Raw genomic sequence first — 19,528 nt, 5'->3', positions numbered from 1 at the left:
CCAAACCATTAGATGACGCATAAAATAAATCGGTGAAATGGAGAAAGGAGGTGGCAGGGCGAAGTTTACCTTTTTTTCTACATTCTTATGAGCCCTCCCACCCACCTTCATTCTAGTGATTAGTCTTCATATTGTCCAGTTTTATCTTACCAAATACTAGCTCCGCCCATCCGATCTCTATTTTATTAGAAGGTATTATTTTCAAAAAAAGTCTTAGCAAATGCTAGCCCCACCCACCCCCCCCCTCTATTTTCTTAGAGGGTATATCATTTGCTAAACCCGGTCTTATTTTAGCAAATACTAGCCCCACCCACCCACCCTTTTCTTATTCTAACGACTAATTTTATTTCAGTTCAGTGTAAGATGCACCTTTCAATCAGAGCAGATAAAAAACCATTGATATAGAGGCGGGGTGGGTGGGCGGGGTTAATTACGTAATCTTCTGTAGAGTAGGGGGAAGGCGGATGGGTGGTGTTAATTGTATATCTATTATAAATATTATATTTTCTCACCCGCTGTGAGGAGGCGGAGCAATCTAACAATCTTCGCTGGTGGATACCGACAATAGTTTTACCTACGATAGTAATTTTCGACAATTACTTCATAAATCTTTCTTTAGCAAATAGTGTATTGGTGAATGTTCTAGTAAAATGAGTAGATACAAAGAAGAAAAAAAATTCTAAAAAGTACCAAAATATATTTATAAAAAGTATAGTTACCTACCAACAGAAGAGCATTGAATTTTATTCACATTCTTTCAAAAAGAAAAACAAATAGCATTTAGAACTATACATAATTATTAACAAGAGAAAAATTTTAAATATCGAATTTCACTTCTTGTCTATTTATTAAAGTAGAACACGGAATATTTCTATTTTTGCTATGACACAAAGCCTTTTTTAATGCAGATGTCAGCCATTAATGATGTTAATGATTTTTTACTTTATTTTCTGCCAAACCATTAGATGACGGATAAAATAAATCCGTAAAATGGAGAAGCGGTGACAGGGCGGAGTTTAGCTGGAGAAAAGAAGTGACAGGGCGGAGTTTAGCTCTTTTTTCTACATTCTCATGAGCAAAAAGTAGCCCCGCCCATCCACCTTCATTCTAGTTCTCTTGATATTATCCAGTCTTATCTTACCAAATACTAGCTCCGCCCATCCGACCTCTATTTTATTAGAAGGTGTTATTTTCAAAATCAGTCTTAGCAAATGCTAGCCCCACCCACCCGCCCTCTATTTTCTTAGAGGGTATATCATTTGCTAATCTCAGTCTTATTTTAGCAAATACTAGCCCCACCCACCCACCCTTTTCTTATTCTAAAGACTAATTTTATTTCTGTTCAGTGTAAGATGCACCTTTCAACCCGAGCAGATAAAAACCATTGAAATAGAGGCGGGGTGGGTGGGCGGGCTTAATTATTCTTCTGTAGAATAGGGGAAGGGTGGGTGCCTTAAGATACACAGAACAAAAAAAAAGAGTTTCTAAAAAGTATCAAAATATATGTATAAAAAGTATAGTTACCTACCAAAGGAAGAGATTTGAATTATATCCATTCTTTAAAAAAAGAAAAACAATGCATTTAGAACTATAGACATATTAATAAGAGAACAATTTTAAATATCGAATTTCACTTCTTGTCTATTAATTAAAGTAGAACACGGAATATTTCTATTTTTGCTATGACACAAAGCCTTTTTTAATGCAGGTGTCAGCCATTAATGATGTTAATGATTTTTTACTTTATTTTCTGCCAAACCATTAGATGACGGATAAAATAAATCAGTGAAATGGAGAAAAGAGGTGACAGGGCGGAGTTTAATTGGAGAAAAGAGGTGACAGGGCGGAGTATAGCTCTTTTTTCTACATTCTTATGAGCAAGCAGTAGCCCCGCCCACCCACCTTCATTCTAGTTCTCTTGATATTGTCCAGTCTTACCTTACCAAATACTAGCTCCGCCCATCCGACCTCTATTTTATTAGAAGGTGTTATTTGTCAAAATCAGTCTCATCTTAGCAAATACTAGCCCCAACCACCCGCCCTCTATTTTCTTAGAGGGTATATCATTTGCTAAACTCAGTCTTATTTTAGCAAATACTGGTCCCACCCACCCGCCCTTTTCTTATTCTAACGACTAATTTTATTTCTGTTCAGTGTAAGATGCACCTTTCAACCCGAGCAGATAAAAACCATTGAAATAGAGGCGGGGTGGGTGGGCGGGCTTAATTATTCTTCTGTAGAATAGGGGGAGGGTGGGTGCTTAAGATACACAGAACAAAAAAAGAGTTTCTAAAAAGTATTAAAATATATGTATAAAAAGTATAGTTACCTACCAAAGGAAGAGATTTGAATTTTACCCACATTCTTTAAAAAAGAAAAACAATGCATTTAGAACTATACACATATGAATAAGAGAAAAATTTTAAATATCTAATTTCACTTCTTGTCTATTAAAGTAGAACACGGAATATTTCTATTTTTACTATGACACAAAGCCTTCTTTAATACATGTGTCAGATATTAATGGTGTTAATGATTTTTTACTTTGTTTTCTGCCAAAGCATTAGATGATGGATAAAATAAATCAGTGAAATGGAGAAAGGAGGTGGGCAGGGCGGAGTTTCGCTTTTTTTATACATTCTTATGAGCAAGCAATGGTCCCGCCCACCCACCTTCATTATAGGGAATACTCTTAATATTGTCCCCGCCCTCTATTTTATTAGAGGATGGAATTTGTCAAAATCAGTCTTATCTTAGCAAGTGCTAGCCCCACTCACCCGCCCTCTATTTTCTTAGAAGGTATATAATTTGCCAAACTTGGTCTTATCTTTAGCAAGTACTAAATTATACCTCAAAATTTCAAAAAAATTTAAAAGAAAATTACACACAAATATCTAATTCGGATAAGTTTTTATATTCCGAGCTAAGCAAGTACTGGTAGCAAGGTCCATCTGAAAAATAGCTAATTTCATATTTTCTCGACGTTTCATGACCTTTCGAATACGAAAAAGTACCTTTCGAGTTTCCGTCTGTCTGTCGGTGTCGACTTTCATTAAATAGATTGTTGTCAAAATTTGTTTAATCATTCCCACTAACAATGGGATGACGTCTTCCCCAAAATTTATGCTAGTAAGTGTTATTTAAATTTTATAAACAAAGATAAAAATACTGCTACACTTTTTACACCAGACATCCACATCTTTGGAAAAAAAAAATGTGTAACAACTTTTGCAATTTAACTTTGAAACTTTGAAATTTTTTTTTTTACCCTAGATATCTAGATTTTTGGGGTAAGTAATCAGTTCTCTTCTCTGCTGTGAGGAGACAGAAAAAACTAAATTTCATTTTCTTTCAACCGCCGCTGATGCTTGTTATCTGTACGTGCTAATAGTTGAATTCTTCCGAAGTAAACATAAACATCTGAAGTTAAGTACATATTTACTAAGAATACATTTTTTCCGTTATCTGTTTTAAATATATTTCATTTTGTCTGCACTTGCACGAACGCCACTGGTTTTTACATGATAGAGGTGATTTTCCCTCTGAAGAACATTAAAAAAAAAACACGATTTATTTTCTAACTAAGAACAAATGACAATGGTCTACTTTACCTCTGGTATTCTTTTCTTGCTTTGTGTAACCATAGAAATTACATTAAAAATTTTTTCGAGATTTGAAATGTACCATTCAACAACATGAATCATTTTGAATTATATTTTGTAAAGAAATACGAAAAATAGGTTTCCCGTTTCAATCCGTCTGTCACTTTTTATTACACAGATAATTCATTAGTCAGATGATCTCCCAAACTGCAGGACCGATTGTTATCAAATTTTACATGTATTTTAAGAATATCGTGTAAATGATAATACGCTAACCAAAATGTGTTTTATGACCCGACGAACAATGTAATGACGTTCACTCATCATCTTGCGGAGTTAAGGTTATCTAAATTTTATAAAATAATATACTCCTGTACACGTGGTTTATGAATCCGTCTTGATTTTCATCACGACTACGTTACATTTTTTTGTGCAATATTTTCCAGAATGTAGCTGATATCTCGTTCTGCATCACATGCTAACAAAAGTCAAATTTTACAATAACGTATTTGGAAAAAAATGGATTTGTTCAATAACGTTAAATTCTCAATTAGAATCTCTTATTATATGTATTTGTTGTTACCAAGGAACATGTTATTGAATATTTAATGGAAAACTTTCTTAACAATATACCAAAATCGCGTCATTATTTCTTGGAGGAATGAATAAATCAATTCTAATTCATCTTTCGTAATCCCAAAAAAAATAATATCCTGCCAAAATTTCGAAACAGATTTTTATATAATCTTTGAATAAATAAAACTTTCATGTGCAGACTAATAACTTAGACAGTCGATATCAGTCATTTTATTTGTTTAATAAAACGTATTGCAAAACAGTTTTTTTAACGATTATAGATATTTTGAAATCTTCCAAGAACGTGAATTTTCCTTAAAGCAACAATCTTGTCAATAGACGAAATTGAATACTCGAAGTAAATTAATTTTATTAGAAATGAAGAACTCGCACTCGAATTTTTTGCAGCAGTAAATTTTAGTCACAGCAGAGGTAATTTAACGTCCAGTTTAACGCAATTTATACGTGTCCCAACTGACGAGTCTGCTCGATGGTCCAGCAGGGAAGCCACACAAGCGCTAATGAAATTGCTATTCTTTATTTATCCTTGCTTAGTACATTAACCTCATTCTTCTCTCTAGGCAGTCAATTTGCACAAAATGTTAAATAAATGACAACTGACAATAGTGATATGCTTTAACAAACAAGAAACTTCTCCCTGTCATTACGCATCTTCCAACTAACTTTATAACTCTGAAACACTTCTTGTCTAGGACATCACGAATCGCAAATCGATGATCCTCCCATACATCAATCCAGTAAAGGTCAAACTTCCAAGACGCCACATTTCAACAAAAAGTCGAAAAACGCGCTCAATCCAGTCCCGTCCATTCATTCATAATCCTCAAAACCGGGTCACTACTCCATTAACCAAAAACGCCGTCTAGAGCAGCCAATTTTGCAACCTCACCATACAAAGCAATGGTGCCAGCGGTCCTCATCTCCACACACATCTAGCATTGACACCACGTCTTCCCCTCGCAGACTGGCCAAAACCTCCATTACGTCACTCCACGTGCGCCTCTATTAACCAACAAAATCCTTCACAAATCGACCGACACAAAACGAAAAAAGGTGACTCAACCAGAGACACAATCCAACCGTTCCCGTTGCAGTTCGTTGCACCTTCGGTATCGCCTTCGTGGCCCCCCGGTAAACGTCAATATTTGATACCACCTGCACAGGGGACAATCCTGCATGGCCACAATTCACGAACGTAAATCCGCAGGGGAGCCGCCGATCGTTCCTGCTATCTACCACATGATTCACGACCGAATTTTCGCTTGGTTAAACCACCACACGTGCGTCAGTTATATTTTACATTTTTAATGGTTATTATAGTCCGTTTACCGAACAGATGGAGTTATAGTGTAAAATTGTCAACCAAGAGTCTTGTAGCCGTTCTATGGCTCCAAATTAGGCAAAACCACTTTCGTTGACGTTGTCTGGCCCCGTCAAATTCGTGTCGCGGTGCCATTTTCCGCAAATTCGCGGAATGAGCCGCATGCAAATGCCGTCGTCCGAAAACTCCCCAACTACTTGGTCAATTTAAAAATATAATTCGGCGATCAAGTGAATTACAAGGAGAGTTGAATAACGACGTACGTTTAATAGACGGACCAACTTTGGCCTGATTTGTCTCTTTGTGTCGCTGATTGTAAATATGAATCATTGTTGAGATCGCCGGAACGGAACGTCCCACACCTGAAAGAGTCGTTCCAGCGGACGATCCTGCGAAAATTTTATTGTTCGGGTGTGAGAAGATGGCGCGTTATCGTACGTTTGGACAATATTGACCTACTCCAAATTTTATCGTTAATATTAAATGTTGTCGTCATTCCTAAAATAGCGACAAATTGATTGTTGATGCCTTGTCAGTGGTACCATTAATATTAATAACGTTATTTCGGTATGAGAACGCATCGAAGAAGTTTCACTTAGCGTTTTTATAGCTTTTTTAATTTCATAGTGGGCGAAATAAGTCGGTTTAGGAAAGTAAATTCGCGCAAAATGGAAAAAATAATTATATTTCTTAATTAGAAAACCGTGTTCAGTTGCATTAATATTTACCAGCGAAAATTTCAAGCCGATTTATAAACATGCACATAAATTATTATTTTTTTCCAGAAAACAAATTTCGACGATGAATACTTTTTTAAAACGTAACATCAAACAATAAGGTCAAGAAAAACACGAAAATAAAAAAGGTTATCGACTGGAAAATCCGCTATTGCGGCGTCTGGAGCTCCATCCAACCACAATCCACCAAATCGTTATAAACATCAGATATCCATTCCATATCGCTCCTGGCGCCAGGAAAGTGGAATTTTACAATCATCTGAGCAATTAAGCCCAATCCTCGCAGGAAAATCGCACCGCTTTTCCTTTTCTAACCGGACACACATAATTACATAAGTTTCACCAAAGATATTCACACTCAGTGCAAAAATTATCGTAATAACTCACTCAAAACCCCGCATTTTTCCACTTTCTTAAACCAAACGCGATTTAATTCATCATAATCCACGCGTTGACGTCGTACCGCCTAAAATGATTCAACTTTCTCCGTACAGGTACTAATTTGTTTAAACAATTTAGAGCGCGCTGTGGAAATATGGCCATTGTCGACGGAAATCAGGATCATTAACACCTATTTCAACGCATAAAAATGGCTCTTATCACGGTGTACTCGAGGATAAATCATACATGAATGGCTTTTTTACATGTTATCTGCAATGCGATCGCATATTAATTTAACCCAATTTGGAAGTTTGTTTAAATTCCTCAAAGTAAACCGGGGTCACTTGGTACCTGCTATTTGATTTCGGTTCGGCGGAATTAACACATTTAGGTCAAACCGGAAGCGCCAAAAGTTATCTGATAACGCAGTCGGAAGGATTTTGCATACGAAATTTTAGTGCGCGATTATTTCAATTGTAGCTTTTCAACAGCGAGACTGATAAAAGGTAAAATTTTCATCCAGATTGCAAAAATGTTACATATTTTTTTTTATTCTGAAAAAAGTCTGAATTATGACGACTGAATTGTTTATTTTATTTATTTAATTTTAAATATTAATTTTTTTATCCGAACCAGTCTATGGAAACTGCGTAAACTTGAAACTGCTAGTTGTAATATTTCCGGTTTCACCGGAAATGAAATCAACTTAAACAGAATTACATTTGGAGCGTTATTTCCGTGTCCATTAAAATTTAATTACCCTGTGTAGTTAAAGACAGCAGTAATTGATCAAATAAACTCAAGTGATACTGTAGCAGTGGCTGGTAGAATCCCACACCAGGGGCGTACTTTTACAATTTCAAAATGGTGTCAAATAATTGTTGATATACTTAGTACTTTTTTGGTAAGTTTATGGTTCATGTTTTGTTAGTTTTCTTACAGCTCTCTCAATTACAGTCGTCATATTTTTACCGAGGGTTAATTGGCACGGGTCAGTATTAGTTATATAACTAAAATAAGTATATAAATGGAATTTGAAAGTTTATTTTAGACAATGCTTGGAATTCTTTCTTACTGCAAATTACGCGAAAAATATTCCATGTTTATATTAGAGTAACTGCCAACAAAAATTTTAAATTTTAAATTACTCGGCATTCTTTAAAAAAAAAAATATTGTATTTTCTTTTAACGCTCACCAAAATTTGACTAATCATTACCACCATCAATGGGATGACGTCATCTCCAAAATTTACAATCATGTTTTTTTTAAATTTTATCAAATAAGATACTCTTGCACTTGTGGTGTATGAATCCGTCTTGAGTTTTCACTCTAGACATCCAGATTTTTGGACAAAAAATCAAAATTGTATCACAACATTTTACAATTTAATTTTTAAGTTGCAAAATCGAATGCTTTGAGATCTTGCAAAATGTTTTAGAACCAAACTTTACCCGTTCATGCCTCCCTCCAGGAGCTGATGATGTCATTTTACAATTTTGTCGAATAAATGTTATTTAAATGTTAAAAAGTAACACAGTTATGAACTTATGGTTTATGAATCCGTGTTGAATTTTTGTTCTAGACATCGAATTTTTTGGAAAATAATCAAAATTGAATAATTTTTCCATTTTTCAATTTCTGGTTTGAATTTTTCGATATTTCAGTTTGGGAATTTTTCAATTTATTAATTCTTCGATTTTCTTATTTTTTGATTTCTTAATTTTCCGATATTTCAGTTTTACGATTTTTCAATTTTTGATTGTAAAATTTTTGACGTTTCTAAATTTTCGATGTCTTGATTTCCCAATTTCTCGATTAATCGATTTTTTCATTGTTTCACTCGATTTTTAAAAATTTTTCGATTTAGATTTTAGAATTTTCCGATTCTTCAGTTCATCTTCTAAATTTTGTAATTTAAAAGATGAATGCTCTGAAATTTTGCAAACGTTTTAAAAGGTTATCGTAATGATGGTAAATCGTTATTCAAAATTTATTCGTTTATCCCTTCCCAAAAAATTGATGACGTCATCTGAAAATTTTGTCAAAGAATTCCTATCGAAAATGTGTAAAACATGATGAGTATGAGTTGTGATTCCATTCATATTTTTTAAAATTGCTTATACAGGGTGACTCAAAAAAATTAATGAATGAGTCAATTTTCATTTTCCCGAAAATTTTGGAATACAATACTGTTATTATTATTATTATTATTATTATTATTATTACACTGCACCTATCCAAATTAATTTACACGTCATCTGAAAATTTTGTCAAAGAATTCCTATCGAAAATGTGTAAAACATGATGAGTATGAGTTGTGATTCCATTCATATTTTTTAAAATTGCTTATACAGGGTGACTCAAAAAAATTAATGAATGAGTCAATTTTCATTTTCCCGAAAATTTTGGAATACAATACTGTTATTATTATTATTATTATTATTACACTGCACCTATCCAAATTAATTTACATGTTTTTGCTAAAATGTTGATGACGTCATCACAAAAGTTTATAAAAAAAACTCGGTTGAAACATACCCGTAGCACGCTTCTTTACATTACATATAAATCTTTATTTTAACTTATAGGGGTCCTCATAAAAAATAAAAATACGCAAAATCTTTTTTTTTTTTTCGAAAAAGCTATATATTTTTTATTGCACTTCAGGGGCGAGGGAAGTTCTGTCGAAACAACCTCCGATCAATTTTTTTCTAAAAGCAGTGCGTTACGCATTTAGTTAGTACTAATGTTACACAAGCTTTTGTTAGAGCGCCAACTGCAAAAAAAATCTATTTGAATTATGGAAAAAGGAATGGGTTTCCAATAATTCGCAGTCATGGGAATGTGGACAACAACCATTACCAAGGGTACCTGCTTTTATTATCTGCCGCAGTTTACATGGTACATATAGAAACTTACAACACGAGATGGGGAAGACTAGAGGATTAATTGCGCCGCAGTTTACATATGCCCCTTTCCTCTACTAGATGTCAAAAATTATATTGCTACTATATAAAATTTTCTGGGAAAATGAAGTGAGCCGTTCCTGATTTAATCAATAATATAAATTGACAGACTCATTTTTTTTTGGATCACCTACAGTAACATATATTAATGCAATGATAAATCACAAGTAAAAACTAACTATATTTTGCACATTTCGGGTAGAATAGGAATTTAACTCGTTACTATGGAAATTTGCAATTTAGCACCTTTAAAGTTTCTACAAGATTTAGGGGCAAAATCAGTTTTATCTTAACAAATACTTGTTCCGCCCACCCGCCCCCCTATTTTCCCAGGGGATATCATCTGCCAAAATCAGTCTTGTCTTAGCAAGTACTAGCCCCGCCCACCCGCCCGCTATTTTCTCAAAGGATGTCATTTGCCAAAATCAGTCTTATCTTACCGAGTACTAGCCCCGCCCACCCGCCCCCTATTTTGTCAGAGGATATGTGATCTGCCACAATAAGACTTATGTTAGCTAGTACTAGCCCCGCCCACCCGCCCCTTATTTCTTCAGAGGGTAGTACTCGCTAAGATAAGTCTTATTTTGGCAAATGACATATTCTCTGAAAAAATATGGGTGGGTGGGCAGGGCTAGCACTTGCTCAGATAAGACTGATTTCGCCAAATGCCATACCTTCTGAGAAAATAGAGCGCGGGTGGGCGGGGCTAGTACTTGGTAAGATAAGACTGATTTTGGCAAATGACATAACCTCTGAGAAAATAGAGAGCGGGTGGGCGGGGCTTGTACTTGGTAAGATAGGACTGATTTTGGCAAATCACATATCCTCTGAAAAAATAGGGGCGGGTGGGCGGGGCTAGCGCTTTCTCAGATAAGACTGATTTTGGCAAACGCCATACCTCCTGAGAAAATAAAGGGCGGGGTTAGTACTTGGTTAAGATAAGACTGATTTTGGCAAATGACATATCGTCTGAATAAATGGGGGCGGGTGGGCGGGGCTAGCACTTGGTAAGATAAAACTAATTTTGGCAAACGCCATATCTTCTGAGAAAATAGAGGGCGGGTGGGCGGGGCTAGTACTTGCTAAGATAAGACTTACCTTGGTAAATGACAAACTCTGAGAAAATAGAGAGCGGGTGGGTGGGGCTAGCACTTGCTAAGATAAAACTGATTTTGCCCCTATTAACCTTGTAAAAACTTGTAAAATTTAAAAGGTGTTAAATTGCATATTTTCATAGTAAGTTAAATTCCTAAATCCGATTGGATATTTATTTTTTAACAACTCAGTAATTAATTGTTCTGAGACACACTGTATAGGTAAGCAAATTCAAAAAATATTAATTACATATTAAAAATAAGCATTTAAGATGGGTATATGAAGCAATATTTTGAGGTGACGTCATCAATTTTTTAGGGGGGGATGAGCAAATACATTTCGATCAAAAATTTACCATGCTTATGATATCTTTAAAACATCTGCAAGATTTCAAAGGATTCGGTTTTGCAGTTCCTTTTTAAATCTTTTTTTTTGAGTCACCCTGTTTAAGCAAATTTAAAAGATATGAATGCAATGATAAATCACGCACTGATCATATTTTTTTCATTTTAGATAGGATTTAGCCGGCAAAATTTTGAGATGACGTCATCAATTTTTTGGAGAGGATAAGCAAATATATTTTGATTAAAAATTTATTATGCTTACCATAAATTTAAAACATCTGCAAGATCATTCAGTTTGGCAGATTCAAAATTAAATTGCAAAATGTTGTTTTACAATTTAGATTTTTTTCCAAAAATCTGAACGTTTTGGGTAAAAATTCAAAACGCAGTCATAAACTACATGTGTAGGACTATGTTATTTTACAGTTTAAAATCCATTTTCTATGTATAATTTTGAAATGACGTCATCACATTATTGGTGACGGTGATTAGACAAATTTTGGTTAGCATTTCACTATCTATATGATATTCCTAACATAAATACAAAATTTGGCAACAATCGGCCTAGTACATTCGCAGATTATCTGACTAATAAAAATCCGGACAAACGACAGACAGACACACGGAAATGTAGGCCTATATTTTCCTACTCTGGGGATCATAAAACGTTGAGAAAACATGAAAGAAGCCAATCGTCCGATTACGCTTACGATCGGGAAATAGAAATACAGATAGCATTAGTCAGTGTAAAAAAGTGACCCATGAGTAGATCGAACCCGCTAAATTCGGCCATCACTGAACAGTTTCCTCAGACTTGCTCTTCTACTGGTATAAAATATATTGCATAATTTGGACTTTTTGAAAAAAATTGGACGCCTAAAATAAAACTCAAGGTGGATTCATAAACCACAATTACATTTACAATGTAAAATGTTAAGTTGACGTCGTCACATTGTTGGTGGAGATGATTACACAAATTTTGGGTTACGATTCACCACCTACACGATAGCTTTAACATACACCTAAAATTTGGCAACGGTCCAGTAATTTCGAAGAATATCTATCTAATAAAAATCGACACAGACAGATGAGAGACCTATTTTTTCGCACCCTAGGGGTCGCGAAACGTCGAGAAAACATGAAGGAAAGAACGAAAGAAAAGTCCTCTAGTAGGCCCTGGAATGGATTTTAAAAATAATAATGTTAATCGAACAAGGAGTACGATGGTGTTGCCAATATAATTACATACTTTAAAATTTAAAATGAATTTCATGGCTTACTCGAGAAGTTTTTTCGATCATATGGTATAAATTTTACACAGAAAATATTAATATAGGAAACCAATTAAGTATATAATGGAGTATCTTAGAAACATCGTAAAATTTCAATTTCTCATGAAGTAGGTTACATAAAAAATTGTTGGTAAATAGGACATGAAAAGGCCTTTTTAACAAATTTGCAAGTTTTTAGAAATGCCTAGGAATCCTTGGTACGGACGGCAAGTGGCGAAAAAATTATGGCTATATCAAGCATATTTCGATAGAAAGTAGTTCTTTTTCAAAAATAGAATTTGTCTTAATTTTTGACTAAACTTCAAGTGTCGCACTTAAGGTTATAATCCTTCTAAACAAATTTTTTTCGTTCGATTACTTTTGGCCTCTATTGCAAAAATATGGTGAAAACAAACATTGATTAAATACATATAGATAGACCCATGCTATTGTTTGGAGCGAACAGGCCAACGGCCGGCGAACAAGAGATGGCGCACCAACAGTCGGCCGTCAAACGCCGGCGAAAAGCTTGGACACCAATCGCGCGCGTAGATAACCCAAATCGCAGCAACAATACATTTAATAAAGCTACCACTCGACAGAGGGCGACGAAAACAATGTGTAAAAATCTCATAGTAACCATTTATATAATTTGCAACGTTGCCAGATGAGCCTAGCACAACTTTGCCGTTATTTCTAGTCGATTAGATTTTATTTCGTTTAAAAGTTTCTGGTGAATAAATGGAATTATTATAATGAATAAACAATACAAACAAATTATTACTTGTTATTTTAAATACTTGTTAGTGTTGATGAAAACATAAATGGTAATTAAAGTTATTCTAAATACGGTCCGGTAGCTCAAATTTTACAGTACGAGTGATATGTTTCAGGACGAGTAGGTAGCCGAGTCTTTAATTTCGAAACGAGTACTGCGAAAAGAGTTACCGGACGTATGTTGTTATGTATTTTATTTCATACTGTCAACATACTTTTTTATTCGATAATATTATTATTATTTTGAGAAAAAATCCAAATCAAGTCACTTTTTCTGACATCGTTAGCAACCGCTCTTTGGTAAATGTTTTAATTTGTTTATTCGTGCAAATCAGCATCATATGTTTAAACACATAGTACTTATAACACTTTACAGGACTTATTGTTTTGTATAATCCGACTCGATGGACGAATGTTTTGTGCAATCCGTCTCGAAGGACCAATGTTTGTGCAACTCGGCTCGTCCTACCAGTATTTTTTGTAATCTGGTTGATACGACAATGTGATACCGAATTGTACTTTGATATTGCTCCAAGGACCTTTGTTTTCTTGCGTGCGAGATAATAGACGGCGTTCGGTTTCGATGTTTAATACAGGACGGTTACAGAAGTACTAAATTTACATTTGTATTTACAATAACAGGTAAAGCAAAAGAGACCCAAAAGGGTCAGTGGCCGCTTCCGGAAATGGAAGACTTGTCCTTTTTGGCCACGGAGGTAGAAGAGTGTCTCTTCTACCTCCGTGTTTTTGGCTCAATTTTATCGGACTTGTCCGTTTTTTTGATTTTACCGGAATAGTTCGATCCAGTAAAACGTCAAACTTGACATAGTATGAAGTAAAATAAATAAATTTTATGATGTAAATACAATTAATTGTATCGATAATAATTCGCTACTGAAAATTTATTGAAATATAATTTGTGTTAAAAAAAGATTTTTTTGGTTTTATGGTTTATTAAATGTAATTAAAATAAATAATATCAAGAACTTGTATTATATATCAAAAACATTCATTGTAAATAAGAAAATTATGTAAATAAACCATAAAACCATACAAAATTTTCCTGCGACCTCTATTCAAAATCCCAGTTTACCAATAGGAATTAAGGCACAAAGATGTTTCACTGAATTTATTACCGATTTTTCAAGAAAAGTATGCTTATAAGCCTATAAGCGTCTAATGGGTTAAAACAACAAATAATAATCACAATTTATTTGTTTTATATGTTCATTACAATAATCCCATTTATTTACCAGAAACTTCTAAATGAAATAATATCTGGTTGACGAGAAATATCCGCAAATTTGTGTTAGGCTCATCTGGCAACGTTTTCGGTAGGTAGGTATCAATGGAATAATGCGATTAGGTATACTGACCGTTTTAAGGCGTGCTCGTCCAATAGTGCGTAAACTAAAAGATTTGGTAATTTTCTTGGAAGAGTTTGTTTCTTCAATGAAAATTTATGGTTTTTAATTCTTCGGCCGCTTGAAAGTCTCGCCATGTGAAAGTAGATTATTTGATAACCCGTTTCGTAATAATTGTAAATACGAACAAAAGCATATTTGCATATTCTAAACAACTGGCCATATCGATTCCAAACTTGTACAGATATGTTTTTTATTGTTTCTGTTTTCAATGAAATAAATTTTATTTGCAAAATACCTAATGTCTAACGACATATCACGCATACATACTACCCCATTTACTATATTTTCAATCTGTGCATTTTTCGCTTCATTCGTAGGAGCCAAGTAAGAAGTATCAGTGAGACCGGCGGACTTTCAATAGCTCGTAAATGAAAAGATTTAGTAAAGTTTCCTAGAACAGTCTGTCTCTTCATAAAAAAATTTAGACATTTTTACTATGAAATATAGGTACAATACGGTATATTCCATTGTTTGTTTTCTTTGAGATACGACTAGTTCTTGTCCCGAAGTGAAACACCAAAAAGTCTAAAGTCCGGAAATCAGAGTGAATTTTAAAACACATAAAACGACTTCTTTATTTATTTAAATATTGTCCTGTAACGTCCTGCGACGTGGAATGGAGTTTCTTAATGTACAAAAGTATGTTAGATAATAACCGAAAAATTTTCTTGATTAAAACTAAAGGAAACACAATTATTACTTGGAATAAAAATAAAGAATATCAAGAACTTGTGCTATGTATTAAAAATATTTAATTTCAAATAAGTAAATTATGTTAATAAACCATAAAACCACAAAAATCTTTTTTTAACACAAATTATATTTCAATAAATTTTCAGTAGCGAATTATCGATATACTTAATTGTATTTACATCATAATAGTTATTTATTATACAAGCGGTTAAAGTGAATGTTTAATGAGCGGCCAGTTTAAGGCGAGAGCGGCGTATGCCGCGAGCGCCTTAAGACCACGAGTTACACATTCATTTTAACCGCGAGTGTAATACAAACTTTTATTCAATTTTGACAACCCCAAGTCCCAAATTGTGAAAAAATTGGTGATTCAAAGTTCACATTCGAGAAACGTCAGAATTGACAGCGACCAAATAAAAGTTTTATATGCGTAGAATTTAGGTTACAATATCAGGTGTGTGTGTGTAGTATGTGACTCTGGCGACGGTGTTTGTTTATTTTAAACAAACTAAAATTATCGAAAAATTGCAAAATCATGCAAGATTCCAACGGCAAAACTTGCTCCCAAAAAAGAGCAAATCAGAAAGTGTATCAAAAGTTCCTTAGATGGAAAGAGCAGCAAGGCATTGGAGAAATTACAGAAATGGTAACCATGGTTTTAAAACAGCAAAATAAAAATTTTATTTCGCTAGCGGTTTAAAAATTTTATGGTGCTACCGGATAAACCAAAGCTTTAGTGGCCTACTGACGGCAAAATAAACGTTTGTTTACATGTCAAAATTGAATAAAATTTATTTATTTTACTTTATACTATGTCAAGTTTGACGTTTTACTGGATCGAACGATTCCGGTAAAATCAAAAAAACGGACAAGTCCGATAAAATTGAGCCAAAAAGGACAAGTGTTCCATTTCCGGAAGTGGCCACTGACCCTTTTGGGTCTCTTTTGCTTTACCTGTTATTGTAAATACAAATGTAAATTTAGTATTTCTGTAACCGTCCTGTATTAAACATCGAAACCGAACGCTGTCTATTATCTCGCACGCAAGAAAACAAAGGTCCTTGGAGCAATATCAAAGTACAATTCGGTATCACATTGTCGTATCAACCAGATTAAAAAAAATATTGGTAGGACGAGCCGAGTTGCACAAACATTGGTCCTTCGAGACGGATTGCACAAAACATTCGTCCATCGAGTCGGATTATACAAAACAATAAGTCCTGTAAAGTGTTATAAGTACTATGTGTTTAAACATATGATGCTGATTTGCACGAATAAACAAATTAAAACATTTACCAAAGAGCGGTTGCTAACGATGTCAGAAAAAGTGACTCGATTTGGATTTTTTCTCAAAATAATAATAATATTATCGAATAAAAAAGTATGTTGACAGTATGAAATAAAATACATAACAACATACGTCCGGTAACTCTTTTCGCAGTACTCGTTTCGAAATTAAAGACTCGGCTACCTACTCGTCCTGAAACATATCACTCGTACTGTAAAATTTGAGCTACCGGACCGTATTTAGAATAACTTTAATTACCATTTATGTTTTCATCAACACTAACAAGTATTTAAAATAACAAGTAATAATTTGTTTGTATTGTTTATTCATTATAATAATTCCATTTATTCACCAGAAACTTTTAAACGAAATAAAATCTAATCGACTAGAAATAACGGCAGAGTTGTGCTAGGCTCATCTGGCAACGTTGCAAATTATATAAATGGTTACTATGAGATTTTTACACATTGTTTTCGTCGCCCTCTGTCGAGTGGTAGCTTTATTAAATGTATTGTTGCTGCGATTTGGGTTATCTACGCGCGCGATTGGTGTCCAAGCTTTTCGCCGGCGTTTGACGGCCGACTGTTGGTGCGCCATCTCTTGTTCGCCGGCCGTTGGCCTGTTCGCTCCAAACAATAGCATGGGTCTATCTATATGTATTTAATCAATGAAACAAAGTAGGCGAAGTGTTTGACAGTTACAGGAAATCCACCTTAACGGACACTGGTTGTGAGGTAATTTTAACCAATCACTTGACATCAAACACCTTGTATATTCCTACCTGACGTTTTTACGGTACTTTAATAACACTGTTAAATTTCGTCCAAAAGAACATTTTATACATTTCCTGGTATGGCCAAGTTTTTCCAGTTCTGTTTAACTAAGCCTTATGGGGAATTGGTTATGCATTAAACTTTCATAAGCTGACTAATCTGATTTAAAAATGAGTCAGTCCGAATCAGAACGAAAGCGCATTTCACGACAAAACCTTCCCGCCATCCCACCTGTCTTCGCCGGAATAAAAACCACTTCATGAAGTGACTCAATTCTATCCACGTCCTCGGATATCTACAAGATACAGAACCAAACCAAACAAACACTCCGAAGTAAAACAAAGTTGTTTGTAAAACATGTTAATTGGGAAACATGTGCTATTTATATTTACCCAAACCGATCGCTAATGAAAACAAATTTGCACTTGCACAAACAAGAGTTCCTTCACTTAACATTTCTGGAGAGCAAACCCATGCGAGTATGACGACCGCAGGAAGCGCAAAAAGTACAAACGGTAAAACGTGTTTTCTTAATCCAATTATAATCACGTTGCGAAATTCGTCCGTAACCGCAGAAAGGGGCAACGGCAGGTGCACCCCTTTGAGTTTTCCGGAGGGAAGCGGTGTCGCCGCGGTCAGAGGGCACGAGATAGCCCCGTCTGGCGCCTTTCTCTCACAAAGGCATGGCACGCCGCCAACGGCCATGGGCGTTCGACAAAGGGAATGATAAACATCGGGATCACCTGTCAAAGCGTTGTCAATCAACGGTACTCACAGCATTCCGGAGCACTTTGTGCAGACGAAGGAGCCGATGGTCATGTCGACGTAGGTGGGGCCGCGCTGGTTGCAGTCGAAACAGTACTTGTTCTGGGGCTGGGCCCCCAGTTCGCGTAACGTCTTGAGATTTTTCTCGTCTTGCTTTTTACGTGACGAAGCCATTCTTACCACAACACTCGCCTCGCGCAACTGACAATCGTCGAACTGTCACAGCTGACTGGCGACGGCAGCGCCGCGAGCGGTAGAAGTTTTGAAAGTGGAGGCGGCCTCTAGTGGATGTTTGGGCAACGGAGGGAGGCAGTGGCGGAGCGTCTTATTTTTGGCTGGGTTTTGGAATTTGGGAAAATTTAAAAACCGAAAATTAAGCAGTCCACGCAGTTTGTATAAATAAAGTTCGAGTAGCGTCACCACACCTGAAAGCTTCACGAAATTAATCAAATAATGCGACACAGAAACGCAGAAACCATCTCTAGACATAAGCGTAACACGAAAAAACTTTTTCGGGGTTTTGTTTTATTTCAGTACGGAAACAACAATAACTAGATTTCTCTAACTTTTTTTTATTATATTTATTTTTTATATTATTATTATATTATTATTTTTGCAAATTCTGTTTAAGTTGGTAATGGAATTAACCAATTTTTCTTGGGCTGCTATTGCCGAACCTGGTGAGTCAAATACTTGGCACCATGTCACTTTCAAACACTCAGAAATATTTGTTGATACCAACTGAAACCAATCACGCGATATATTTCATTATTCATTAATTACTGAAATATTTGACATTTTATGCAAATGACATTATAAATTTATAAACAATTTCAAACTTGACAATGATCCTGGTATCATTTGTCTTCTATTTGTCCACTCGCTAGTACACATTTTGGAAAATTGCTGGGTGTAAGTTAATTTTTACAGACATTGGGGGAAAATGTGGGAAAACTTGAGTGAGGTTAAAACATCGTTAATAATTCTTTTAAATGTCAAAGAACTTGAACGCACCCCTTTCAAAAAAAAAAAAGAAATACTGGGCTGGTGGATTTTTTTCTATTTTTCTAAGCTACGAATCCCAAGTAATTTTCAAACTGTCTGCAAATAAAAATTTTTAAAAATGATTTCCAAAAATTTTCAAAAAAAAAATGCGAAAATGGTCTCCAAAAGGACTAATTTATAGAGAATTCTTTGTAGATTAGTAATTTAACGTCAATTCGATTCTGTTCATTCCAGCAACCGAGAAAAATGCCAAAATTTTATTTTAAAATTTTCCAAAAAAATTCAAAAAATTATATTAAACGGGTGGCTATGAAAGAGAAAAATATGGGTTTATGGTGTATTAATAACGTAAAAACAATTTTAAAAAACTTAGAAACTGGGGCAAATATTTTTAAAAAATTAAAAAAAAAATTGAAAACCCCTATTTAAAAGAAAAATAAAACAGTAGGTCACTAGAAAATTTCTTCTAAACCACGAATCTGAAG

At 34.7% G+C, this 19,528-nt stretch overlaps 1 protein-coding gene across 2 annotated transcripts in view; it reads right to left on the bottom strand.

Annotated features, from left to right (window-relative positions):
* The window catches only part of LOC135133765 (arf-GAP domain and FG repeat-containing protein 1), a 64,050-nt gene extending 45,789 nt beyond the window's left edge, over positions 1–18,261 (bottom strand). For both annotated transcript variants that reach the window (XM_064062267.1, XM_064062268.1), the window contains exon 1: positions 18,049–18,261. In XM_064062267.1, coding sequence (XP_063918337.1) covers positions 18,049–18,212 — 164 coding nt within the window. In that variant the 5' untranslated portion in view covers positions 18,213–18,261. The remainder of the gene's footprint in view (positions 1–18,048) is intronic.
* Positions 18,262–19,528: the final 1,267 nt, after the last annotated feature.

The sequence above is a fragment of the Zophobas morio genome, unplaced genomic scaffold (assembly GCF_036711695.1).
Source record: "Zophobas morio isolate AGI-343-1 ecotype UQ-CSIRO unplaced genomic scaffold, CSIRO_AGI_Zmor_V1 ptg000022l, whole genome shotgun sequence".
Taxonomy (NCBI): Eukaryota; Metazoa; Arthropoda; class Insecta; order Coleoptera; family Tenebrionidae; genus Zophobas; species Zophobas morio.
This window is presented reverse-complemented; position numbering and strand designations above follow the sequence as displayed.